At 44.8% G+C, this 26,777-nt stretch overlaps 3 protein-coding genes across 4 annotated transcripts in view; 1 reads left to right on the top strand and 2 right to left on the bottom strand.

Annotated features, from left to right (window-relative positions):
- TOP3B (DNA topoisomerase III beta) overlaps window positions 1-26,777 on the bottom strand; it is a 297,002-nt gene that overhangs the window by 85,825 nt on the left and 184,400 nt on the right. The window lies entirely within an intron of this gene.
- Window positions 839-4,681, bottom strand: SDF2L1 (stromal cell derived factor 2 like 1). The gene is made up of 3 exons (XM_061370795.1): window positions 4,434-4,681; window positions 3,515-3,711; window positions 839-1,517 (listed from the first exon to the last, which is right to left on the bottom strand). The coding sequence occupies exons 1-3, from the start codon at window positions 4,600-4,602 to the stop codon at window positions 1,239-1,241; spliced, it is 645 nt and encodes a 214-aa protein (XP_061226779.1). The 5' UTR covers window positions 4,603-4,681; the 3' UTR covers window positions 839-1,238.
- On the top strand, window positions 8,196-26,160 carry YDJC (YdjC chitooligosaccharide deacetylase homolog). 2 transcript variants are annotated; one of them, XM_061370791.1, is made up of 6 exons: window positions 8,196-8,294; window positions 15,124-15,296; window positions 22,598-22,757; window positions 23,479-23,578; window positions 24,490-24,667; window positions 25,542-26,160. In XM_061370791.1, exons 2-6 carry the CDS (start codon window positions 15,139-15,141, stop codon window positions 25,870-25,872), a joined length of 927 nt encoding a protein of 308 aa, XP_061226775.1. In that variant the 5' UTR covers window positions 8,196-8,294; window positions 15,124-15,138; the 3' UTR covers window positions 25,873-26,160. The 2 variants fall into 2 exon arrangements, with proteins under 2 accessions (XP_061226775.1, XP_061226776.1); XM_061370792.1 differs by lacking the exon at window positions 8,196-8,294 and adding an exon at window positions 14,537-14,556.

Raw genomic sequence — 26,777 nt, 5'->3', positions numbered from 1 at the left:
AGCACGTGACTGGAGCTGTAAAAGCAGTAAATCAGTTTCCTGCTTCTTTAACTGATTGACTAATTAAGGCCATCATCGGTAAAACTACTTACACATGGAGACAAGAACAGCTGAATTTTCTGAGTTTTCACACTCATTTCAGGAACTAAATTTAAAGCAAATAGAAACTGTATGGCAGTTTGAATTTTAAGCAGTATTTTCAGTAACACCATGTAACAAACACATTCAAGAATTAAGCTTTTTCTCTATTCAAAGAGGGAAGGCACACAGAAATTCGTAAGTTGTGCAAGGAATCTTCATTAAACCATTGTTTAAGATTCTTTTTTCTCTTCTGGATTCACACAAAAACCACCCCACCTGGGCATATACCCCAGTATTTATTTAACCGGATTCTCATACTGATCTTGCACAGTTGGCATGCAAGTACAACAACACAAGCAAAACTGAACTGTTCCTTTGCACCACATGGAATTTTATAAAACTCTAATATTAATCAAACAAAAGTAGCTTTCCACACCAGTTCATCAGGCAGAACAGTTTTACCATTTGACAAGTAGGAGTATCACCACTACCAAACAATCTGAACTTCCTGGAGAAAGTGAGCAAGTTAAAACTTTTTCTTCTTATTCCAACATACACAATGTCTTCAACTCTTCCAATGCAAGTACACAAGGAAACTCACAAAAGACACTGGAAGAAATTTTCAAATGGACCACATTTTCTGGAAGGCTGAGTAGCTGACTTCAAGCTATTCAAAAGACACCAAATTTGAAAATTATTTTTCCCTTTCTAGACTTCTTCCATCTCCTCATTAATAACATTCACTAAGAAGTAGAAATCAATTTACAAATATTTAGTTATAATTGCAAAAATATTACAAAATGCAAAACTTTATTGTACTTGGGACTACAGAAATGCATTACTTCAGTTTATCCATTTCCTTCAGATTTGAGAAAAGTAACAAGCAAGACAAATGACAACGAAAACCAATAGATTTACGAACCAGTTTCACCAATTAAGCTCAAAAATTCAGACAGTATTTTGCCAAATATTCAAATTTCAAAGGCTGAATCTGGCAGATGCCACTCTCCACATAAGTGCTGCATTCCTAGAATGAACTAATGCCCTCCAGTAATACAGAAAGTCAGTCACTCAGGCAAGGTGGGACTTATAAGAGACCAAGAATTAGCATCTCCGAACACTGGAGTAAGCTGAAGCATTTTGGATCCTCTGTCAATTCAGAGCTCATCATGTTTTGCAGGGTCCATACTGGGTTTGATGAAGACGCCCTCCATTGCTTTCCAATAGTTGTGATGATTAGCAGTAGGCATGCCATGAACTTCCCGTTGGCCTCTAATGGGATGGCCATACTGTTCCCCAGTTATTGAAAGGAACACCTCAGTTCCTACGTGCTTGAAGCGCACTGCATCCTCCCGCTCCCAGTAAGTCCCACTGCATTGCACAATCCATATATCGAGGTCATCTCCTTCGCCATCATCACCAAAGGCACTTACTTCCTGTTAGAGACACAAGCTTTCTGAAGTGAAAACGTAAGCAAACGCCTTCAACACATACACAAAACCATCAACCACAAAGTCAGCAGAGTTTCAAGGCAAGGATGGAGAGAAAAGAAAGTGTTGTTGCACTGCTTTACAAGAGTTATCAAAGGCAGAAGCAGTGACTTTCTACTGCTACAATCTGAACACAAAGTGCCAACAAACACTAAACATGTTATCTGAGCCAAAGTGCCAACAAACCCCAGCACACATTACAAAGAAAATAAAAAAAGAGTACTTGAGCACAGAAATCAGAACAATCCTCCTGAGAAAAAAGTCAAAAGAAGCAACACTAATGCTGAAGAAAATTTTTCTCCACTCAGAAACATTTGTAACTGTAGACATTTAGTTTTGTAGTATGAACATCTTCATAGCTACCATTGCAGCACTTTTTTTTCAGCATGTTTTTTTATCACAACACTCCACTTAGCTTATTAAGTTATCATATTCCTTTTTCATTTAATTACACCAAGCTTTCAATTGGGTCAACAACTATCCTGGCTTATACTATTTCTTCAGATACACTGCTGAATAACTCTTAAAAAAACATAGGAAGACCATAAAAGTAATTAAATTCCTGATAGAACAAAACTGATGAAATGAGATTTCACTATGTGCCCCCCCCCAAAAAAACCCTCAAGCATTTCCACAAACTGGATAGGCTAAACTCCAACTGTTTAGGACTTTTAACAACCTTTAATTCTTAAAAATCTGATAACTAGAAGTGATGACCAACTTCAAAACTGAACTGCAGTAGTTTGTATCCAGTAACCTAAAATTTCAGGGTCATGTTAGTTCAAGTTCCTGTAGTCCAAAAAGCGTGAAAGACAACATACTAACTGAAAATCCAACTTCTGTTAAGAACACGAAATTAAAGTTCGTGTTCATGACTACGTATTGCAACAGTTCATAAGTCACAGGCCTGTCAGTCTCTGGGAAGTCATGCAAATTTTCCTTGCTCTTAGATACTGTGCTAACACATAGCAAAACCAAAGGAACACAATGACAGTTGCTGAACATTTTTACATAAATGACAATGCTACACAAATTGTCTAAACTGAGAAATAAACACTGGGAGAAGGTTTTAGAGTCAGTCTGCTCTTTAAATCATTATTCTGAAATGCCATTTTCTGCTCACTTCTTTTGTTTTCACAATCAGTCCAGAAAACTGGAATTTATTGTTTCACCCCCATTAGTCATGAGAAAAGACAAACCTTTTTCACAAAGAGTCAGATCTTTCAACTTTGAATGTAATGGCCTGTCTACATAGGCTGAAGGAAAACTAAAGTGACTACTACTGACAAAATTCCACCAAGTTTGCGTTACCTATTTTGAGATTTTCTATGTTGGAGAAGCATTTGTTCAAGGGTAAAACTTGAACCTAATTACATTCATAAATTATGCTCTCTTAGATACATACAAAATGACAAATAATTACAATTGTCACAGCAGATTTATTTTTCCTGTAGAAAGTCAACATATAATTAAGAATATTGAACTGAAATAGGGGTAGCAAGAAGATGACTAATAGATTGGATCACCAAGAAACTTGTATCTAGGAATGCCTAGTGCTGTAACATGATTATCTGCCTTGCTCTAGAGCAATCTTCATAACATCAAGGGATGTGCTCAGTCTCCTACACCTTGAAAGTGCTAAATATTTCACAAGTCTCCCCAGTAGCAATGGTGCATAATAACAATAATAATGAACAATAATAGCAGATGTTAAAACTTCCATGAAATACCGATATTGGTATATATTAAATTTTGCCTCTGTCAAGAACTTAAATATATTATTCCAAGATGCAGAGAAACATACACTTGAATTCTGGATGTGCATAGACTGTTTCTGTCAGCTGGTATCCAAGTCTGATTCTTCAAAAACATGAGAAACTGGAGAGACTATTGTCAACAGCATGCACTATTTATACAAAAGCGTAAGATTTAAAACAACTTACTTGGTTACTGGAGAGTGGTGATGGGAAGTGATGAGTGTGTAAATTTTTTCCTGTGTTAACATGGGTGAGTCGTATGGCTTGCCCACATTTCACCGGTGTCCCACGCTGGCAACTGCCATCCCTCTTCCCACGAATCCGCCAGTAACTGTTAGCATCATCCGAAGCTTCAACTCCTGTCACTGACTGTTGCCCACTTCCTGTTTGAATAGAATTAAATAGCAGGAGACTTAACCCACTTCCCCAGTTCAAGAAGTCCTGAAAGAACTAAAAAACTTTGCTTTAATGCTCTCATGCCTTCATGTTTAAGAGATGTTGAATTTTCTCGGTCCATTTACTAACTGTAATGGGCATACAGGTACCAAATAATCTTTCAGATTGAAGAAATTAAAGACAGCATGCAAAGTACATCCATTCACATTCATATCTCAAAAATACTACCAAGTTCTTTAGGTCCCCAAATCAACCAGCACCCTTGTTGCCACAACAGATGCTGCCAAAGTAATGTCGAGGCCCTAGACACAGAACAGGGACCACTTTAGGGATGAGGGCAAAGCATCCCTGTCACATCCCAGCTCCAGGACCTGCAAAGCACAGTTGCAATATCTTCCCATACCCGAGGTCTCAGCATCTGCCTCTCCTTACTGGGCTGCCATGTCTCCAGTGCACCTCACAGCCCCATCCCTGGCCTGCTGCTCCCTCTGCAGCAGGGACATAAAAACCTCAGTAACCTCTAACCACCTCCTCCTTCCCTGATCCCCTCACAGGCTGCCCCCCCCCGCCATTTTCCTGCCCCCTCATACCCTGCCCCCCGCCATTTTCCTGTCCCCTCACAACCTGCCCTCCCCCGCCATTTTCCTGCCCCTCTCGCTGCCTGTCCCTCAATTCTGCCCAGCTGTTGCCATTTCCTGGCCCTGCTCACCGGATCCGTACTTGACCTCATGTGAGTGGAGCCGCACGCTGTGGCGGGTGTTGAGCAGCTTCAGCACTGAGCCGCAGGTAACAGCGCTCGGCGCCGCTCCCCTGCCGTGACACAGCCCGCGCAGCAGCGCCAGGAGCAAGAGCGGGAAGAGTCGGCAGCCGGCCTGCATCGCGGCGCAGCCCAGCCGGCACCGCCGCCCCCCTCAGCGAAGCGCGCTTCCGCAGCCCCCTACGCGAACACAACCAATCGCCGAGCGCCAGCACCATGGCCGGCCAATCCCCGCCCGTTCTCTGCTCGGCCTCGCTTCCGCATTGGGCCACGGTTTAGTGACCTCACCGCCGCGAGCCCTGTAGCAGTAGTAGCTCATTGGGCCAAGGGAAAAAGATGACCAATCAGAGCAAGCGGCGTGGCACCTCCCAGGGAAGGACGCGAAGGAGGACCGCGGTGCTTTTACCTCAGCGGCGCCTCAGGGCTGAACGCAGGTCTCGGTTGGGCTCGCGATGGCTGGGATGGATCCTATCGGCCGGGTCAGGGCACAGCGGGGCCCGCAGCGCCTCCATCCACAGGTGCCTTAGCCAGGCAACCTGGCAGCGGAAGCCCTGAGCACCTCTCACTACTCGTGCTGAGAACTGGCTCATGTCGGAGCAGAGCAGGCCAGGTTAGTTACAGCAGCCTCTCGTCTGGCAGGCTGTCCAGGCTGTGAGAAAAGTAGTAGCAGGGTCACTGGACTGATGGCTAAGGACCTTGGCAGAAAACGTGCTGCAAGTAGGACTGGTCAGTCGATTACCATGGGAGCAAGGGAAGAACAAATGTCTTCACAGTGAGAACACTGTCCAACATAAAGCAGCTCTATAGTTACTAGCTCAGGTACAGGTAATGGTCTAGATACAGCCTCAGGGAGACAGAACTGGCACAGATGGGTCAGTCAGCTTGTATTGCTACTACGTTCAGGACACTTCCAGCTCGGAGCTGGCACATTCAGGTCTGATCCGCCCTGCAGTTCTGGTTCTTACAGTTGTGTAGATATGTACCCATCTGGAGATTTACAGACAAATGTGACATAATAATGAGAACCAAAGGAAATTCATGGTAGTGCACTGTTTTGTATGATAATAGAGTACTGGTCCTGTAATTTCTGGATTATATTAGAGCTTCTGATGATGAGGCATAAATACTCTACAAAGAAGAGCGATTACTGTATCATTAGCTGTAGTAATCACATCTTTGCTTTTGGATCTCAAAGTTTACCTCCTATGACTCAGTCTCTTTTGTAAAGTTTTTCTAACAAAATCTGATTATTAAGCTCTGTTCAGTATTAAAGACAGCTGCATACATTTACATACATACTGTCCTCATTGCATATTGCAGACTGAATAAATCTAACCACTCCAAAAAAGTCTCCTTTATCAATAGGCAGCAACCATGGACACAAGACAGGAACTCCTACAATGGTCCATTAGCTTTTGACTCTGAAACTGCTCACTGGATTGACCCATATATCCCATCACAGTCTGGTGGGAGTGTCATGTAACACTGAGGAATACAATAATTTAACAGAGCAAAAGCTTTTGACCTTCTCAGCAGCAAGGAAGCAGGTAGAAGGGCACCTGCCTTGGCACTTAAGTTTTTATAATGATGGTATTCTGTATGTCCAACAGCAAAGAACTGCAACACTGCAGTCTCTATGACAGGATGATTTAGAAAGCACATTAATGTTGCTGGCTAACAGAAACATCATAAGATGCTCAGCTGACTATCTCTTCTACCAGTCCTGGATCTGTGAGGTTTTTTTCCTACCCATGTGATAGTAGTCAATTGAATTGTTAGTTTTCTTTATGCTGTTTTTTACCCATTTGATATAGTTATATCTATATCTAAGAAAAATCTCTGATTTAAATGTCAGACATGCATTAAAAACAAGTCTGAGTACTAAACTCAGTCACACACACACACACACACACACACACACACATTTTTATGAGGACTAAAACCTCATTTCCTAGTGCAGGAAGTATAAAGGTTTGCTCATAGAAAAGCAAAAGACCACCCATTGATAGTCAAATGCCATATTTCTATGTCATTCTAAAAAGCCTTGCAGTTCTGACTAAGACAACAGCTTGCATTTGCTGCTCCTGTTATAAATGGGGCAAAACCAGATGTCTGTGATTGCCATTCTAGCCGTGGAAAATCAATCATATGGGGCTTTAGCTGGCACCTGTCTATCTTTCTGGGAGGTCGCTCAGTCTCCATGCATTTAGTGCCATTTACATGGTGCTTCCTACAATGCTTTTCAGTCTTACTTTAGAAACATAATTGGGTTTGAACGGTTGCCAGCAAAGAACTTCATCAATGCCAAACACCCATAGCAATTAACTGCCACCTTACTACTACAGGGACCACTATTGTTTCTAGTAGATTGCTGGAAACTACAGGTAAAACTGCCACAGAAATTATGTGACATTGTGACATATGATATTGGTAGTGGCAATATCAGCTTTTTTGATAGGAATCATTATGATTCTTGTTTATGGACACAAAGTAATTTAACAGTGCTGTAAAAGGGGAGAATGTAAAATGTAACTAGAGTGTTTTCTGCCCTCACTTATCTCTGCAGTCCTTCTGCACACTCAATTTTCAAGGATTTTGAAAACACCTACCCTTTCCAGTCTGATGCACCTGTAGGTATAACCTGGCCTTCCCTGAAAAACACATTTTAGTGGGAGTTGGCAGTGCCAAATGCTTTTAGAATTCAGGAATGAGAAATCTGGGTCAAAAGACTTCAGAGGGTATATGCTGGCCCAAAGCAACATATTACAGAAAAGGGTTTTTCCTTCTTTTTATGTTGCCCTTGTTAAACATGCTGTAGGCTTTCTGTTTGCTTTGCATAACAAAAGCAGTGACCAGCAACTAAAGCAGCATAGCAGGCAACTCTTGATCTTGATCTACACCCCAAAAAAGTGCACTGGTGCATCTTTTGGTATCAGATCTCTGACTAATGGAGAACACTACAGTAACATCATCCAAATTCTTTCCCAGACTGTCACTAACATTAGGCAAAACAGATCAGGCATGGTTCTGAACATCTTAATACCTGATACAAAAACAAGTCCACATGAGCTCTTCCATTGACTTTTCTCTGCAGCTGGTCCTTTTTCCAGTATCAGTAAGGATGAACTATACTGAAATCAACGGAGTAACAGTAGAAAATCAGGTGTGTAACCATTCTGTAATTTTTTTTCTGTGCCCTTCTGTCACCCCACACTGATGAACTCTGGTGGTTATAAACCTTATTTCAGATCAAACATTTGTATCCATTGGCATGCCTTACAATAGAGCTCTTCTGTGACCCCTATGGATAATACAAAGAGTAAAGAGTAGTAATAACAAAAAAACGCTGAGAAATCAAAATGACAAAAAAAGATAGCTTGCAAAAAACTTAGGGAATTACAGAGTTTCTTTTCACTCAGCCCAAGATGTTTGAGGTCTAGAGACTCAAAATCAGCTATTCAGATTTTGACATTCAGTAGACAGAATAAGCAGAGTTAGTAAAGAAGACATTTGACAAAAAAAGTATTGACATACATGTATTTAAATTGAAGAACTTTTCACCTGGGAGAGAAGAGATGGTTCATTTTTTTTATTGCTGTCTTCTGTTTCTAGGAAGAAAGGGCTTCCTTGAAAGTGCTGCAGAGTCCTGGTGATCTGTGTCCAGTAGCACTGCCAGCATCTTTCATCTCTGACACCAGTCCTTCAAGATGGAATCTCTATTCAGAGCTCCAAAAGAATTATCATACATTTCCACTCAACCAGCTGAGATTTTCCAGGTGCTTTCAGTGATGCTGGAAGACTACAACAATCGCTGTAAGTGATCTGCTAGAGTAACTTACACTCATAGTAACATTGCTGAGGACTTCCTGATGTTCTTAATGATAACAGCAGCCCTTTTGTAGAAGGAACTCTTTTGAGATGACAGTGAATACTCATGGTTCTACAGCTGTCTCTTCTTCCATGTCTGATAAAATAGGAAGTCCTCCCTGGCTATCATTTGTACTAGTAAATGTTTTAGATGTTGTTTCTCTTGAAGTCCAGCAGTAGCCTGCTTTAGTTAGTCTTCCACCTCTCGTGGTAGACTTTCAGGGAATTTTGGAGGCAGTAGTTCTGTCATATTTGGGAGAGGAGTGGTATTTTGGCTAATGGGTTTCTTGATTAATTCTGCTTTGCCAATACTCATTTTCTGTTTACACAGAATCTTTTTGTTTCCCTTTTCTGATGTAAGCTTGTGAGGTTTATAGGAACTTCAGATTTCCTTGTTTCAGCCCTATCAATTTGTGCTTACAGCCTTATGCCAATACCCTGCATTTTTTTTAAGCCAAACATTCTCTCAAGATGCACCTTTGTAACAGGAACAAACATAAATCCAAGCTACTCTGGAAGTAATTTTCCACAGTTAGATAAAGGTGTATCTGACTGCATTTTCAATGGAACACTTGCCAGTCTCCTTGTGCTTTCTGAAAAGACTGTATCCTCCTAACTTTACATTTTTGCTTCCCTACTCCACCCCTTTAGGAAGTGACCTGTTCCTTGTATCTTTAGTTAATTTTAATGGCTTCTAATCAGCATTTGTAAAAATCAGATTTAGGCTTAACTCTGTTCTTGTTTATACAGAGTAAATTGAAACTGAGGAAGTTATTTTGAATTTGATTGATGTAGTTTTGATGACTTTCTATTTCAGTATAAGAAAGTAAAAATGTAGCCTATGTTACATCATTTCAGGTAGCTTTTAAAGTAATTTTGTGCTTAATGGGATTTGAAAAAACTTTAGATTTTTAAATCTGATTCAATAGTAGATAAATATTCATGTAATTCTGAAAATTCCACTAAGGATCTCTTTTATACAAGGATCTTTTATAAAATCATTCACTTTTTGACCTCAGTGGTTATTTTGCCTAGGGATAATTTCCTCTAGGTACTTTTATCACAAATACAAAAAAAAAAAAAAATGAACTCCAGATACTATAATAACTTCCAGAGAAGGCAAACTTAAGTCCTGAGTTTTGATGCAATGAAACAGTTAATTGAATCAGATAGTCTAGCTTAAGCTATTAATCCCCACACTTACACAGCACTCATTTCATTTAATCATCTAGTTGAAGGATTCCCTGTCCCAACTCTTTTTTTGACCAGGCATCTTTGTATATTTAAAAGACCTCAACGTCAGGCAAAGCAGCATCTGGAAAAGGAATGGACAGGCTTTACATCACCTCAAACCCAGTTAAAAATCACAGATACTGTAGCTTAAATTAAAATTTAAACACTGATCTTTACTTCACATGAGACACTCTGAAGGAAGCACAGTGGAAAGAAAGTAAACCTCTGAAAAATGAGGTGGTGGATTAAAATGAGCAATACATAGTCTCTCTAAAGACCAGAAGAGGAGGATTTGCATCAGGGAGGATTTGAGTTTGGTACTTTTAACCAAACTTTACTCAGATTATAGTATGCCATAATGTAATGCAAGTGTCAAGTTAATAATAAAGTCATGATGGCAATTTTGCCTTTATCACTTTAAGCCACCTTGATAGTGCCATGCACTTTGTCAGGTATTGACATTATTTTGTGCTGGTGTGAATTCGGATGTTTTCAGAAAGGGGAGAAAGTGACAGGCATACTGCCTAGCACATGGTGTGCAGGGAAGCCATTCAGCTCTTGACAGAGGTACCCTAGATTTCGGCTTTGGCATCAACCCTTTTTGATGCAAGAGGGAGGCAGCTGTTAAATGCAGCAGATTTGCAAGTCACAAGTAAGGAGTCTAACGACAGGGTTTTGATGGGTTTATCCAGCATTATAGTTAGCTTTTAATCAGCTTGGAGCAATAGTCTTTGCTGCTTCCACCTGGAATAGCAGCGCTTGTGCCCAGATTTCGAAGAGCTACCTAGAGGCAGAACACACCCGCTATGTCCCCTCCCTGCTGGGGGTTTGGGCAGTTAGTTCAGCCGGCATGCCCTGCCACTGTGCACACCCAGATATGTGCATGAACTTCTCCGTGCAGTTGCTTTCTAAGGTGGGTGTCATAGGAAGGGCTGGGCACCAAAGCGCCCCTGCTGCGCATCCTAGGCTGAGCTCCAGCCCTCCAGAGGAGACCCTCGCGAGCACTGTAAGGCACACCCGGTTGGCAGGGAGGCCCGCATGGTTAGAGGACAGCCCAGCGCCGGGTGGAAACGAGATGCTGCTGCTCACGCTTGTCCTCGCCCTTACTGACAGCTACAAGAGCACACACAGCCCCTCCCTCGACACAAAATGGCGCCCACGTGCTGCCTGCGCAGGCGGAACGGCTGCCTCCGCGCGCGGCATGCCGGGAGTTGTAGTTGGAGCGGGTACCGCCGGAGGGCCGTGATCCACAGCCAGTCTTGCACCCTCGTTCAGGGTCCGGTGCCCGGAGAGCACTGCCCCACACCCTCACCCCTGCCCTAGCCCCACGTAGCACCCAAGTTTCCTGAAAGACTGAGGAAACACTTTTCTGCCTCACCCTAGGCTGGGCATGTCTGCGAATTTTAGGAAAACTGCAGTGCAGCTCTATTTCATCACTGCTGTTCAGGTTCACTCAGCTCAGATGCTGAAAAATTAACACATGCTAATGAACAGGTCGCTACAGCATTCTTGCACATCACCTACCTCGGTCTCTGCAAAAGACCCCTTATTTTCTTCTAATTTCTGTGCTATGGCTCTCCATGGTGTCCTGCTTCATGTCCTGCCCTGTCAACTGACCAGACAGTTTTGTATCTGGGCCACAGATTATTTTGGGGACTGCAGCCTCAGAGATACATGCTGCATTAGCCTGTTGCATGATCTCCATCTCTTCTGCAGAGGAGACTGGAATGCAGCTCACTGCTACTAAGAAGAGACTGAGACGGATGCTGACAGCATGAACATAAATGTCTTGTTTTCTCTGAAAACCAACCTCACTAGGAGAATGAAAAGGCTTTAATTTAAGCATTTCTACAGAAGCCACTGAACTTCAAAGATTTTGTAAATGTTTAAAGCTGGGGAAGAGTAGTCAATGTTGACATCCTTTGATTTAATGAAAAATGGATTTTACTTTGTCTCATTCAAACATCTTTTAGAATTCACACTTTCAACAAAATTTCAAGCAAGGAAAAGACAAACCAAGTCCTACTGTGCTACCATTGTAATCCCAAATGAACTAACTCACTGCAGCCAAGGGAACAATAAAAAGAAAATACATTCTTTCTGTCAACATATCAACAGATGTCTTGTTGGAAGCATTAACTGCTAGGAAACGCTTTTGCAAAATACAGGAAACCTCTAAAACAGCTACTGAATAACTTAAAGTTCAGGAAAAGAAATTCAAGCTCAAAACCAGTGGAGCAACTGAGAATGGAGAAAGCTTCTGCTGGTTGCTGCAACTAAGATAAGGCATGGCTGTATTTTGTTTCAGTTAAGCTGGAAGATGCAGCCTGTGCTTAGTACATGTCCTGGCTTATGGGGCTTTGCCAGAAAAGCTGGCCAATTCATGTCTTCATTGAAGACGAAAGATTAGCCAGAGGAAGCCTGCCTTGCCTTTCAGCTCCAGGCTGAATTTTTAAGACTTTCCTCTGGACTGTGTAGGGTTGGCTGCAAGGCGTATTTTGGCAGCCAGCTAGGGCATGTGGAGGAAACATTGTGCTGGGATCCAAGGGGGTCGTGGCACAGTGGCAAGATTTGCTTGCTGGGGAGATCTGCTTCCAGTCATGGGAAGAAAGCTGGGTAAACAGGCAGGAAATTGGAAAAGTCTCCAGGAACTTCATTCAGTCTTTAAGAAGGATGTTACCATTAATAGCATTAAATGCATACTAAGGTTAAGAAGCCTGAGAAGCTTTGTCCAAGATTCTTACATAGTGCCTCTCACCTGTGCAGAGGCAAGCATCACTCATAGTACTAGAAAGAGGCAGGAACCCCCAGAGTTTTCATTGGCAAAGGCAGGAGGTACTTGGTTTTGGTTGAGGACATTAATTTGGAGTTGTTCTGACTTCATCTGCTACAGTATCAGCCCTCATCAGTAAGTGAAGCCTTGGGAGAAGGTGGTTTGGCTGTGAGGTTCATCTCCCAGAAGGGGAAGCAAGTACCAGTTGCAAAATATCTACTCTGAAATGCCAAGAGCACTGGAAACCCTTACACAGCATCAAACACTTCCCTGTAACAGAAACATACAACTATTAAATGATGGAAATGCACACAGAAATTGCTACAATGAAAATTTAGCAACTCCTCTACAGCATTTTAGCACAGTTTGTTGGATATTTCATTCCGTACAAGTTTTTCATGAGAGAAGGAGTCACAAAGGGGCAGAAGGCTGTCTCCAACCCTCACCCTGATTTCCTGTAGTCCGTGTGCATTTCCTTGTTAGGGAAGAGTAAGCTCCAGAAGTGACAGACAGCTGATACCCACTCTAGATTAAGCAGAAGTCCCCATGCTGCCCATTTCAGTGCTTATATGGAGAGCACAGCCTAGGAATCAAATTCTTCCAGGACTAACATTGCCACCCCCCATTCTACTTTTATTTTCCTCCCTCAGAATATTAAAATGTGCTTGCAAACAATCATCCAAATCTTAGCTGCCCCTCAAAGTGCCCTCAGACTATGGAAAAACATTTTTTCTGCTGCAGAGCCATCCAAGGTGGGAGGCAGGGGCTTTCCCCTCCCAGAGTCCTATAGCAGTTTGATACATGGGTTGCAATTGATGACAGCCTGAAGATCAACAGAGCTACAACCTACCTGATTCACTGATTCCAAATTCCTTGTGAGGAAACAGAAATGTGGAACTGCAGAGGTGCTCATGACCAGATATACCTCAGCTCTGGGTGTAAAAGCGGTGCAATTCCCTTCGCTAAATTGTGCTGCTTTGTGTCCACAAACTGAGGGTTCTTCCTTTGCTGGGAAGGACAGTCAGTCTGGCTGTGCCTGCACATCATTTCCTTGACCTTGGGGCTTGAGTACACTGTCTGTCTCTTAGGAACTGGATTCTGCTGAAAGAGGGAACACCCAGAGGCTTTGGTTTCTTTGTGCTAGGACTGTCCAGAGCTGAGAACAGGGATGCAGTTGTGATGAAAGAGCTAAATTAGCATAAATGACTTTGCCTTAGTCATGAATTAAGGAACAGGATGGTCTGTCCATTCCCACAGAAACAACCCTTGAAGCCTTTCTCAGCTAGTTCCATCCCAGCTGCTCTTCCAAGAAGCTTGTGCTTGGCCTGATGGCTGCTGCTTTTCTTATTCAGCCCTCTTACCTGCACATTGGCACAGAGTCAGATGTGGAAATCGCCATAACCCACACAAGGGTCCCAGTCACAGCATGATCCCTGCTTCCTGAGACAGGTTAACAGGATGTTACTCTAGCACTTTCTGAACTGTCACTCTCTTCCTGCCCCAAACAGCAGTTTGTTGTTCCTCTTGCAATAGCAGGAGTGGGTGAATATCTTGGGATAACATTACAGACAAAAAAGGGGTGCGTTCTACTTTGACAGAACTTCATCTTCTTCCACAGGTGAAAAATGCAGCTGTGAAAGTGAAGTGCTTTCACTTTCATTCTGATAGGTAGACAAATAGCTTTCCTGCGGTAAGAAAAAGCAGCAGTTCAATGCCAGGACAAACAGGATTTTACATACAGCCTGAGGTAGAGCTGGCTTTCACTCGGCACTGAAGGACAGCACGATAGAAGCTGCCTCTCTGTTCTTCCTGCCCTTCTCCAGCATCAGGAGCCGCAGGGAGTTCCCGATCAGGCTCTACTAACCTGCAGCTCTGCCCTCACACCGAGTTCACGCTGCCCACAAGCCAAGGAGCAGGGGACAACGCGCCTGTCCGGTCGGCGGTGCCAGCCGCGGCCGCCAGGGGCCGCCCCCGTGCTCGCAGCACTGCGGAGGCGCCGGGTTCTGCAGCGCTGCCACCGCTCCCCGCCGTTGAGCTCCCGGCGGGGGCTGCTCGGCGGCACCCGGGTACGGGGGGGATGCGCGGCGGGGCGCAGTGGACAGAGCTCCGCCGGGGGAGCCAGCATCCGCACCCACCGCGGGGCAGCGGTGACGGGGACCGCTGCGCGAGCAGCGACGCCCCTGGGAGCGGGCAGGAGCGCAGGTACGCACTGCCCCGGGGAGGGCTGGCGGGGCCTCCTCTGTCCCCGCTGCAGCGGGAGGGCGGGGCCCGAGCCGCACCGCAGGAGGCCGCTCCTTTCCGGTTCTCCCCGGGGACACGCGTCTGCCGCCCCACGGCCGGCACCGTCCCCCTAGAGCGCTGGATGGCGGGGTCGGTGGCAGCGAGGTGTCGCAGCAGTCTCAGATGCTTGGCACCGCTGCCATTTCCCCGGGCACCGCGGGAAGGAATTTGAAACCCCTCCCCCTGTGGGTTCAGTCGGTTCCCGAAGCCCCTGACCGTTTGCACATCCTCATTTACAGCAACACAGAGGGCAGGCAGGCCTGTGCTCTCTCTGCGGGAGCAGGCGGGTATGGTGTGAGCCGGGCGGCCACACCAAATCCGGCTACTGTGGAAGCTGTAAGACAGCGGCAGGCTGAGGTGGAGCGGGAGGAGTTAGTCAGGGGCTGAGTCACGCTTGGGTTCACCTCCGTTGAACCAGTGTTTTCCTGCTTGCCTGTGATCTGCAAACTACCGATTGTTCAGATTTTCCCTCCTTTACTTTTTTGCTAGGGATGACCTCCAAGAATGCTTCATGTGAAGCTAATAGTAACTGGAGATGACTTTGGCTACTGTCCTCGGAGAAACCAAGGCATCGTGGACTGCTTCCTGGCTGGTGCAGTATCTAACGTGTCCCTCCTAGTCAACGGAAGTGCTGCAGCAGATGCAGCCGAGCTGGCACGGAGGTAAGCTACTTTCTCTAGCTCCTTTGTGGACAGCCTCCAGAGGCTATCAAAAGCCTTGCCTGTAAAATCTGGTCTTCTGTAACCCCAGTGTAGATGCTGTATCATAGCCTAGGGTGACATAAGGAAACTATTCCAGGTATACTTACTAAGACTCTTCATAGTAAAACCAATTACCTACCAGCCATACCCATAATGGCTCTTTCTCTAGTATTAGCCACTGCACCTTTTTTCATTAGGATAGAAAGCCACTTACACAATTTGAGTAGTAGACTTTGGGTGGATTTTGTTTTCCCACACTTCTAAAAGATGCACCATCACAATGAAAGTCCACATTATGCCCAGACCAAGCTGCTATCTCTGAAACTAGTAAAGCATAAAAGCACAAATCTTTAAATCTCATTTAAGTTGGTGCATTTGGGCAAGGCTGAACACAGGGTCACCCAGGTTCATTGCAGAATCAGGGAAAGGTGTGATTCTGCAAGGGCTTAGTTACAAATCTAGACAGTGGAAAACCTCATTTTTTCCACCCCAGAAGCCTTTTAAACATGTACCACAATATTTTTATAAATTCTAGGCTTAATAAATCCATCTGTAAAAATTGCATACACAAAAAGAGGGACCATACCTCATACATGGCACCTTTAATCCTTCAGGAACTTCTCAGAGGTTGCTGGTATAGTTGTCTCTGTAGCAAATCAAATGCTGTATCGGTCTCATGGACTACCCCAGTAAAGCCTTTAATATGAAGCATTACTTGTGTTTAGAAGGTAAAAACTCAGCTAATGCTTCCACTCCAGTGTGGGCAGGAGCTTGGAAGCAGGAATATGTCCTGGAAGAGAGAACAGCAGGGTTGAGAAACAATTTAGAAAAGCAGAAGAGGAAAGGAGCTGTGCTGGTAGTAGAGAACTAACCCTTATGCTTCAAATATAGCTGCTGCAGGGGACAGTTTAATGAGAGTCATGCTGTCCTTGTTCTCCTTGAGCATCTTTCTTCTATTTGTCTGTGATTTTAGGAGTACTTGGAAATTGCTTGCACCTTGTAGCTTCTTTGGTGTTCGGTGGTCTAGGAAAACCAGGGTGTGTTGTTAGTGGCAAACTAATCTTCTGTTAGAAATTACACACAAACACTGAGAGAGGAACTGCCTCTGGGATGATAAGAAGAGACACTGTTGGGATGACTAAAATCCTGTTAGTAAACAAATTAAATGTAAAACATGAAGGTAAAGCCAGAACTTCTCAGACATGGAGGCGCCATGGAAGGCTTTAAGCCTCAATGCTCTGGTAATGTTGTCAGCTATTTTAGCCATGGTCTTTAGCAGGCTTTTAAATATAGAATCCACCTGGCCTCATTTCCATTGTCAGAAAATAGGCCACCAAGGTTTAAAAACCATCTTTGAATCCAGTTCATGACACTTGTGCTGACAGCTGATACAGGTGTGAAAAGCCAGGTTGGAAGGGAGGGGACAGGAGAAGATGCAACCTGCTGCTACTGTTTCATTCTTTTGGGGGATAGTTTTGAATTGTGTCAATGAAATGGATTTATATCTATTTCTGACAATATAAGCAGGGTGACTGTGGGGACATCTGTCAGCACTGAAGATCAGCAGCCCAGGTTCTGCAATTCCTCATTTGTGTAACTCTGTACAGCTGTATTCAGCCCTACTCACCCACGGGTTTGCCAAAAAGGGTTGGTCATGTTCTAATTCAGGTGCTGATAGTAAATCTTAATTGGTACCTGTGCATGCACCCACCCCTAAGATACTTGTTGCTTTATTGCAGAGGTTCGCACAAAATCTTTTTAGACACAGGTGTCCAGTAAGTCAGACTTACTGGAAATGTCATTGAATCCTTCTCATCTTGTGGTGTAAAAATGGGAAAGTGTAACTGTTGCTTGACTGCCTTGCCACTGTTGTTCTCTCTTCGCCCTGCTTGGTGGTGTCTCCCATCCCACTGTGAATATTGAGGCTTTGCAACATTTTGTTGTTTATGGGATGAAAGCCTGCCCTGGTTTTTGATCCTCTTTTATCTTTCTCCACAGATCCCAACTAAGTAAATATTATGTATATACACAATATATATGCACACATGCATATATACTTAACTCCATAGTTGACATTTCAGCCTTGACCAGTGGTATAAGCAGAGACTGGATCTATCACCTATCAGGACAGTTCTTCTTAAGCACCTCATGCTGCCCTACAATACTAGGACTCAGTAACCTTCAAAAAGGATCACAGTTCCTCTGGAATTCCATTCCTCCCTTCATTTCACAATAATTCTGTAGGCTTCTGGGTATATCAGAAACCCTGTTTTGATTAGAAGTGTTAGCAGAAATGTGATGGTAGTCAGCAGACCTTTGTACCAGTTCTAACAAAAACTAATTGCAAACCAGCCGAACATCTAGGTTCTGGATCTCGGGGACTCCACTTACTTGAGGCAAAAGAGAAGTTTCAGCATCCTGATCATCCAGCCTCGTCCATCACCAAATGACAAACCTATCTATAGCGACTGCTGGAGCAGTACATAACCAGAGCAGCAGGCAGGGAACAGACTGCCACTGTGGGGGTTGTACTTCAGTAACTAGAAACTTTTTTCCTCATGGGGCAGAGGCTGGCTGCAACTTCCTGGTTATCCATATAATATAGTCTCAATTTTCTACTTATCAAGCCCCACCTTGAAGTCAGCCAGTCTTCCTAGTGATTATTCCAGAGCCTCTCCCTGAGATCAGAAGGGTTATTTTGTACCTGAAATTAACAGATCCATTTTTCCTTAGAAATACAGAAAAAGAAGAAATAGACCTAAGATGGTTTCTTGGCATATTTCCCCCTTTTTATCAATCAGCTTAGTTGTGACTGAGTATTAGGACCCTTTTCCAGATTATTATATCCAAAAACTTGATGAAAAGTGACATATTTTAGAACACAACTTCAGTCTTCCTGCCTGTTTTTTGCAGTTTAAATGCTGAACATCAGCTATATAAAAGCTGAAGACCCCACATCTGGGTACATTTAGCAGAAGAATCTAACAAAACCACATTTAATTGCTGTCTATGTTTTCACTTCCTTTCCCATCAACACTAATTGCAAAATGTGTGTGTAAATTGTGACTTAATTCTGACCCTCCCAAGTCAACATCTGACTAATCCAGGAATCTCTTACGCTTTCTCGTCACCCTTTTATTTGACTGTTTATCACCTGGCAGACAGTTCCACAGCTGAACTGTGTTTGAATTAGAGGTGGGATCCCAGCTGAGGCCTTAAACTAGAATCTGAGATCAGGTTAACTTTACTGGCAACAGCGCTTTTTGCTGATGTAAGGTCACAGACACAGGAGCTTCAGTTGATACAAAGATGTAATTAAAAAGAAAGTCACATCCTTAAGCTGTGTTACAGTACCAATTCTTAACAATACAGAGGCTTTGGAGTGTTTCTTCCAGCAGAAGAGTGGAGCAAGATAAGATGCTATTTGATCTACAGTTGTATCTTACCATTTGCTGAAGGGTGAAAGTGGGGTGGTAGGGAAGCATGCAAATGCCAACATGGAAAACCTGAGAGGTCTACTTTTTCTGCACGAAGCACAGCCTGGCTTTGTCTGGCTTGAGATACTTAGCTGTTTACTGGAGCAGGATGTCCAGATACAGATATTTATGTGAGGTTCTTCATTGTGTCACACTTGGGCTGAAACCTGGTGAACCAGTAATTTCCTGGATAAGGATACAAACAGGACGTTGAAAGTGGTATCTGTTTGCCCATGAAGGAAAAGGGCAAGTGCCCTCTTACGCTGCAGCATGCAGCCTTCAGCAAGACAATTGGGCCTGTGCTCAGTAATTGTATGATTCCCACAGCCACTGCTCCTAGGAATGCAGGGCCTGCACAGAGTCCCTGATGTGGCCAGGAAGAGCCCAGGGCATCCAAGCTCATCTACCAAGCTCAGAAATGTGCAAAGCCGGTGGGCACTTTAAAGAGTGACTCAGTATAGTAACAGTTTCCAGGGACCCTTTACTGCTAAGGATATGAATGAACAGGGATTGCAACTGCACAAAAGCCCATTGCCTTAGCAGAGGCATTCGTTCAGAGCTCTAGTGTGGCAAAACAAGCAACTACTCAAAAAGGAAGCAGTTTAGCTGATTTCATTTCCTCTCTCTATTTGACGACTGGGCTGGGCTTGCTCTTCTCAGAAATCTTGCCAGACTGAACTCTTTGTTGTCCCTTGTAGCATTTTTCTGTAAGAGGCTATCCTTTCCAAGATAGTCCCATATCTTGACTTTTCTCCATGCCTTTTTTTTACAATACATCATGACTTGGCATTGCTCTTTGGTTGCAGAAGCTACATTTCAGTGGTGAGAAGCACTATGGAGCAAGAGTTAGTCCAATGTGTGTAAACAGTCAGGGAAGAAAGCCTGCTGGTTCAGTCTTAAAGCTCAAGCCTTTGGTCAGAGCAGAGCATGACTGGAGCCCTTTCTTCCAAGGTAGAGCCTTGGCTAATTACTGTAATGCTTTAAGTTTTGCTTATGCTTTCATCTCATTGCACTCAGGATATCATATACTCATGCAGTGTCAGGACTGTTAGAAATAAACACCAGGCACAGGACATTTGCTGCTGAACCAGAGCATCATCTGGCTCACTGGATCCAGAGGAAAAGCACATATTTAAATACAGGAAAATGCTAGCTAGCCACAGAATCCTGCTGTGCCCTCTGTGTTGTCCTTCCTATATCCTTACAGCCTTCCCAGCATGCCTGCTTCTGTGCATCTCCCACAGGGGAATATTTCTGATCAAGTTCCTCACGTGCTGTGTTTTGAGTTTTGGTTTCAGTCCCTGCATTCCAGAGCCTTTAAACACTAGCAGTTCCTCTTTAGATGCCTCAGCATAGACAGTCTGTCAGACCAGCCGGGACTAACTCTAAGAGAAAACTATTAAGATATTCAGCTGGTGTTAGCCAAAGCTCCGAAACATGCTCTAATGTTACAGTCAGAGTCTCCCCTTACAGCAAGAACAAGGGCAGCTCTCTCTGCACTTCCACATTCTGTGCATTCCCCAGCTCTGGGGCTGGTTTCAGCTCAGGCGGAGGAGCAGCTCTAATGTTCTGCAGTGCAGTGCTTGGCTCCTTGGTGTCCCACACCTGTCAGAGGGGCTTGCCTTTCCTAGAAATAGCTTTCCTGACAGCATGTGAGGCATTGCACAATTGGAGGTAGTTCATCTGATGCTCCTGGGAGACAACGCTGAAAGGCTCAGCTGTTCATTTCTTGCCCTCCCACAACACATGAGGAGGAGAGTGCTCAACAAAAAATCTCCCATCTGCTGATTCATGGTAACACATGAATCCTTTTTCTTGTAGACAGCAGTGGCGGTGGTACAAATAATGCTATCAGCTGATGCAGCTAGAGCTTCCCAGAGACATGATAAAGAGGCTGGGGTGGACTTCCAAAACAAAACCATGGGCTCCCCTTCTGCCTTTGGGCTCATGAAGAGTGCAGAGTAGGCCACAGGATGAAGGAGAAGTCCTCTTGCTACAGCATTCCTTCTGCACTGTGGCTGCCTCCTGCCCTGCCATCAGCCACCTGCTGAAGAGCCCCCACTCCCAATGACAGCATCTTTCAGTTCTTGTATTAGAGAGGAGTTAGTGTGCACGTCATGTGCTCAGGCCCCATGTATGAAAACAAGATGAGCATTTTATCATCAACTATATAGTCAGGCCCTGCTGCAGAAAAGAGAAATCAGAAAAGCCAGAGAGGACATTTCTCTCCACAAGTTATTTTGCTCCATTCAGCAAACATTCAAGCTCCTTAATTGCAGAGTGGACTGGAAAGACATGGACTGTTTCAGAGCTGTCCATACAATTTGACTTGTAACATTTATATCTTTGAGAAGGAGCAATATCTAGCAACAGACTATACCATCCACCTGGAGCATGAGATGGAGGAGCCAGGAAAAGAGTTTCAGTCCTGCAAGGGCCAAAGCCTTAGGATCAGAAGAAGCTAAATGATTAGCTTAGTCCAATCCATCCACAGACCTATCTCGAGTGACTTGGTGCTTTACTAGTCAGCTTCAGGGCAGCAAACAGAAGGGGAAAATGTTTTTTGCACACTTTGCCTAAGTGGGGATTGCTTTTGTTTTTCCAATTGTTGTACAAGGACTCTAACAGGAACAGGCCATGCCCAGTTTTAACAGCTCCATGCAGAAGTTCCAGGAAGGATTTAAAGCATCACAGGCTTTCTGCCTTGAAATGAACTCCGCATCATGACTCAGGACTGGGCAGCAGAGGAACACTGCAGTTCTGTCATTTACTTACTGGGGCAGCCAGAGGCCAGGGGTTGTCTTGGAAAAAGTTTCAAAGCATCATTTTGGCCACTGATTCTGAAGATCCAGAAGCACTAATGAAACTCAGCACGAGTCTGAGCGCTCACAGGCCCTGTCTGTATTGTAGGGGAATCCACGGCATAGACTGAGAAAGAAAACCAGCACTTTCAGAAGAGCCTGTGGCTGAGAGGAGCTCTGCAAATACACTGCACTGTTTCTTTTTATAAATGTTGCAGAGTGCAACTAGTAAATAAATTGTACCCTTGTGATGATCCCTTAGCCAGGCTCTACTCTTACGCTGGGCCTCCCTGCAGTAATCCTTTGTCTGTGTCAGAGGGATGCACAATTCAGCCTTGTCATTCAGTGAGCGATCATCTGCACCAGTAGACAAAAACACAGACACTGCAGGCAGGTCCAGCTGCAGCCTCTTGGACCCTTTAAGGAAACCTTAAAGTCAGGCAGCATTTACACTTGTAGCCTATGCTGTTGCCGTAACAGCTGCCGTGGGCACTGTTCATATATGACTGGATTCTACTTAGGGGAAGCTTTATAAGTTGTCAGTTAAAACTGAAGTGTTTCATAAATGTAGCATCTTTAATAGCGTGAACAACTCAAGGGAATACCTAGCAAGGCTAATGAAGTGCTTTAGAAAGGGTTTCAAGGTCCAGATTTTTCTGCCAGTTACTAGTAGCATTCAGGTACAGTACTTAGTCTCAGACACCTCATGGGTGCTCTCCCCATATGAGTCAAGGTGGGAACAGAGCTGGGAGTCTCACAGACTGGCCCTTGGCAGACTGCACAGGGATTCTACCTGGAGATACTCTGCTCTGGTTAGTGTTGTTCTGCTTTCCTTTCTAGATGGGCAGAGATACAAAGATGTACTCCAGTGAGAACATGGCCACTTTTTGGACCAGTCTAAGTCTTTCACTGCTATCTTCTGCCTTCAGGCACAGTAAGGGAGGTAGGGGTGCAAAGCTTAACAGATATTTTATTCCTGTTACAGATATAACATCCCAATAGGCCTCCATGCCAACCTTTCCGAGGGCTCTCCTGTGTGTGAGGCACTCAAAACAAACTCTTCACTGCTCAACCAAGATGGATTTTTCCATGGGAAAATGGGATTCAGAACAGCACTATCAAAAGGTCTCCTGAATATGTCAGAGGTAGGAGAAAGCCATATACAATCATGGAACTTGCTTTCCTGACATGGATCATTCTGCACTTATCCCAGCACATAACAGCTGAAGACCTTCCCTAGGTCCCAGCTGTGAGTAAGCTTAGAGATGAATTTTGAATCTGGGCAGCTGGAGCTGGTTTTCTGGGTCCTTAGCCTAATTCTGCCAAAGGCTTTGCAGCCTTTGAGAACTCATTTCTCCCTGCTTCAGTGCCTGCATACGCTAATGTCCTGTTAAACTGCTTCTCTGAGGGGACAGAAGGGGCATTGGAACAGATATTTACAAAGAACCTAAGCATTTGTAAAGGGAAAATGACAGAAGTGCTATGCAGGCAGTAAGCCTTTCATCACTTCATGAGTGGATTTTGTTCTCTAGTGAGTTGGCTGGTTTTGTCCCATGAGAAGGATGCATGGTGATCAAAACTGCCTATGGGATATGAGCAGCCATTTCCCATTCATTCTAAAGGGAAATGGGTATTCAAATGTCCAGTATTTCTAACATAGAAAATCCCAGTGTTGCACCATTCACATAACCAGTACCACAGAGCCCATGCCTAGGGGAGGTTCTGGGCATTGCATGTCCATTTAAACATCACAGCACTTTATGCCTCCCAGAGCCGTGTCACAGGTAGAAGCCAGCAGGTGTCCCTTGCACCCTCCTGACCTCACCCTGCTGAGAAGGCTTACTCTGACACTTCTCTACTGTGCAGGTAAAGCAGGAGCTAAAGGCCCAAGTGGAGCTGTTCCATGAGCTGACAGGTCACCTACCTCCTCACATGGATGGGCACCAGCATGTCCATGTCCTCCCAGGTAAGAAAGGAGTCCTCTTCTTCCCAGCACTGCAGAGATGAGAGTCAGCTCAGACTGGATTGCCCCTGCCACAGCTCCCTGGTTGAGCAGTAAATCTCACTGCACAATACCCACTCTGCAATTGCAGATTGAATGTTCCCACCTGGGCCTCAGCTGCTTGGTGATCCGGGTCCTTCTGTAGCATCACAAGGGGATTAATGGCACAAAAGGTTCAGGTTACACCTTTTCCTCCTAGGACTGATAATTCACCTCAGCATCCTAATTGCATGCTCCTGCTCACATCAAGGAGTCCAGTAGCAGGCTGGCCAGTTTAAACTGGAAAGCCTGGGTCTTTCAGGTGCTATAAGAACTCTATCCTGTCAGTTGTGTTTCCACACTGATGTCTGTCTGCAGGTCTCAGCATGCTTTACAGAGATGGCAGGTATCTTTTGTCCCTGTTCTGAAATAAGGTAATTGTGGTACAGAGATGGAAAACAGAGAGCAAAGCCACCCAGATTTCCCCACTCCAGCACTCAGCTGCCTGTGGGTGTCACTGCTCTTGGCAGTTTACCCTCACAACAAACCTCGCTGTGCAGGGACTTGATGAAGAACTTGTTCCTGGCAGTGCAGTCACCTCTGGTGCACTTCAGGACCAGAGCTGCTGAGGTAGAAGGGGTTGCTGGACCAAATGCTCAGTGGTGAAAGCTAAAACAAGGCACCTACACAGGTGTTGAGGAAGTAATGCTTCCAGGACAGAAAGCGGCTCCCATCCAGGTGAAGAAAACCATTTCAGCAGAAGATAAGCCAAATAGGACTATGTTTTCTTTAACATGGAATAGAAAGATGTCTCTGTGCTAACAGCTTGCAGGGACCTGATGAGCTGGTTATGCGATTCCTGACCAAAACACCAGTGTCTGTGTTTTCACTCCCAGAGGTCAGGCACGTATTTGCAGAGGTGTTAGAAGAATATGGGATTAAGTACACACGTGTTCCAATAGAGCCAGGCCTCCATAAATGTGACTGGATTTCACCATCCCTGATGGAGTTTTACCTGGGAGTGGAAGAGGATTCTTTTAACACAGTGGATGTGTTTACAAGTCATGGAATAAGGTAAGACAGGCATTACTCATCCTTTTTGTAGTAAAGCTTTAAGACCTTATCACCTTTTGATAGCACCTTTCCAGAACTGAAGACCACCTTTATTTCCACTTTGGGGCTTTGAAGGTTCAAGAGGAGAACAAAAGTGCTGGGGGCACTAGGGCTTTGTGAGTTCTGTTTGCACAGAGATGATTCACTTCTCACCTTGAAGGGAATCTTCTTTCCAGGGCATGTTTCTCAGGTGTTCTAGTGAAGCTGGCACCTGGCATGGCAGGAAGATGAGTGCTGCGTTGATGCTGCATCAGAGTGGAATTCTGAGAATATAGCTTAGGGAAGGTTTTCAAGAAGTAACTTTTCATCTCCCTGCAGTAGTGGAGAAAGGGTTTTAAGTAGCAGGAAAAAGACTTAATTGGAAAGAAGTCTTTGCTGTTAAGGGGAGGCAAGTCCAGTGTTCTGCCATTGTTACGGCTCTTTGATATACTTTAGCAGAATGCTCTCTTAGCAGGTTGGTTTCTATTTCAGTCACTTTGTTTCCCCTTAGCCAAGGGTTATTAACTAGAGATGGCTATTGTTCAGGCTTTAATTGGCTGGGTGAGTTATTTTGATAGCTTAGAATTGCTCAGTCCAGTTCTCTCTTCCCTCTTGTGCCAACAAAATGCACCTGCATGCTCACAGATGCCAAACCACCTTTGTGCTGTCACACAGCACATGTCAACACAGTAATAACAGCAGTGCTGGAGCTTTGCTGGGCCTGTCAGACTGAACACCCTCCCTCTTTTCTGTCTGAAGTTTTAGCTTAATTTTGATTCCCAACCCACAGGATGTAACACACTTTTCCTAACCACCTTGTTAGCATTAATATCAGTGTTCCCTCCTCTGGCTACAGGTGGCCAGACATTTACATAGGGTTGACCACCATGGGCAAGAACATGTCTGTCAGTAACATCTGGAGCACCATCGACAGTGCCATCACGGAGTTCACGTCCAAGGCACCCTCACCCACAGCCCCACCACCACAGAGCAGGACCGTAACGATCGAACTGATGGTGCATCCCGGGTACCCCAGTGTCCCACCCGTCGGCGGCTGCGGGGAAGGACCCGATGACTTCTCGCAGTCCTGGGAGCGCCTCCATGAACTCCAGACATTAATCAATCCAGAGCTGCAGAGCCATTACAAAACCAGGAACATTCAGCTTTGTTCCTTCCAAGATCTTTAGGCAAGCGACCATACACACCTCTGTTCAGACCTGCAAGCCAGTTACCAGTGCAGTACCTCCTGGTGCAGCTGACAGGAGAATGAACAGCCTGGGGACAGCAGCAGTGTCCATGGAAGAACACCACCGTCAGCAGCTACAGGTAGCACCCCGGTGCCCTGACCAGCAGATTTTAGGTCACAGCCCCTGCTCTGAAGGTGACAGACCTCCCCTGCACCCCATAGCCCTGCACTCTTCCAGCAGTGTGGCAGCCAAGTCCCAGCCCTCCTCCCAGGGCCCAGCTCTTATGACACAAGCTTTGCTGTAAGACCAAGGAGGACACAGGCACCACCTCGCTTGTATCTGGTGAGACACACACGAAGGTGCACACAACGCTGCCTTCAGAGCATCTCATCAGAATAGTCAGATCATGCCTTCAGCATGGTGGCATCTGCAGCCACATCCCACGTACAGCCTCAGCCAGCAGGGATTACAGCTCTTCCCATTTACACTGTCTTTTGGCATTAAGCCACTGCAGGACAGTAACATCACCCGCAGCCCCTTCAGAGAGGCTTTCATTTTTTTCCTTCCTGGATGACTTTGCAAGAACAGCAACTGTTGAGCCATCTGCTACTTCAGTCACTGCTGCACATGAGAGCTCCCCAGCCAACTGTTTCTGTGCTGCTCACTGCCTCTCAGGGAAAATGCATGGGACAGATGTGGACCAACCACAAGCAAGTTTCTAAATGGAGAAGGTGCATGTGTTTGTCCATCTTTATGTCTGTCATCAGGGTGTTTGAACTAAAGCAAGTCCCAGGAGTCCCAACAGGTCTAACTGCAGCCCGGCTGCTGGCATGCTTTACAGGGGAAGAAATATTTTTGATTGCTTATGCTCATTTTCTGCCCAAACCTGATCTATTTAATGTAAT

The sequence above is a fragment of the Neopsephotus bourkii genome, unplaced genomic scaffold (genome assembly GCF_033783945.1).
Source record: "Neopsephotus bourkii isolate Nb327-2 ecotype Australia unplaced genomic scaffold, CSIRO-AGI_Nbou_v1 NB_1542, whole genome shotgun sequence".
Lineage (NCBI taxonomy): Eukaryota > Metazoa > Chordata > Aves > Psittaciformes > Psittacidae > Neopsephotus > Neopsephotus bourkii.
The sequence above is the reverse complement of the archived record's forward strand: the minus strand, read 5'-3'. Positions and strand labels throughout refer to the sequence as shown.

Coding starts and splice junctions, on each gene's coding strand:
- SDF2L1 (XM_061370795.1), bottom strand. CDS start 4,602: ATGCAGGCCGGCTGCCGACTCTTCCCGCTCTTGCTCCTGGCGCTGCTG. Junction 3,712..4,433: donor TGAGGTCAAGTACGGATCCG/GTGAGCAGGGCC, acceptor CTATTCAAACAG/GAAGTGGGCAACAGTCAGTG. Junction 1,518..3,514: donor CACCACTCTCCAGTAACCAA/GTAAGTTGTTTT, acceptor TGTCTCTAACAG/GAAGTAAGTGCCTTTGGTGA.
- YDJC (XM_061370791.1), top strand. CDS start 15,139: ATGCTTCATGTGAAGCTAATAGTAACTGGAGATGACTTTGGCTACTGT. Junction 23,579..24,489: donor GCATGTCCATGTCCTCCCAG/GTAAGAAAGGAG, acceptor TTTCACTCCCAG/AGGTCAGGCACGTATTTGCA. Junction 24,668..25,541: donor TTTACAAGTCATGGAATAAG/GTAAGACAGGCA, acceptor CTCTGGCTACAG/GTGGCCAGACATTTACATAG.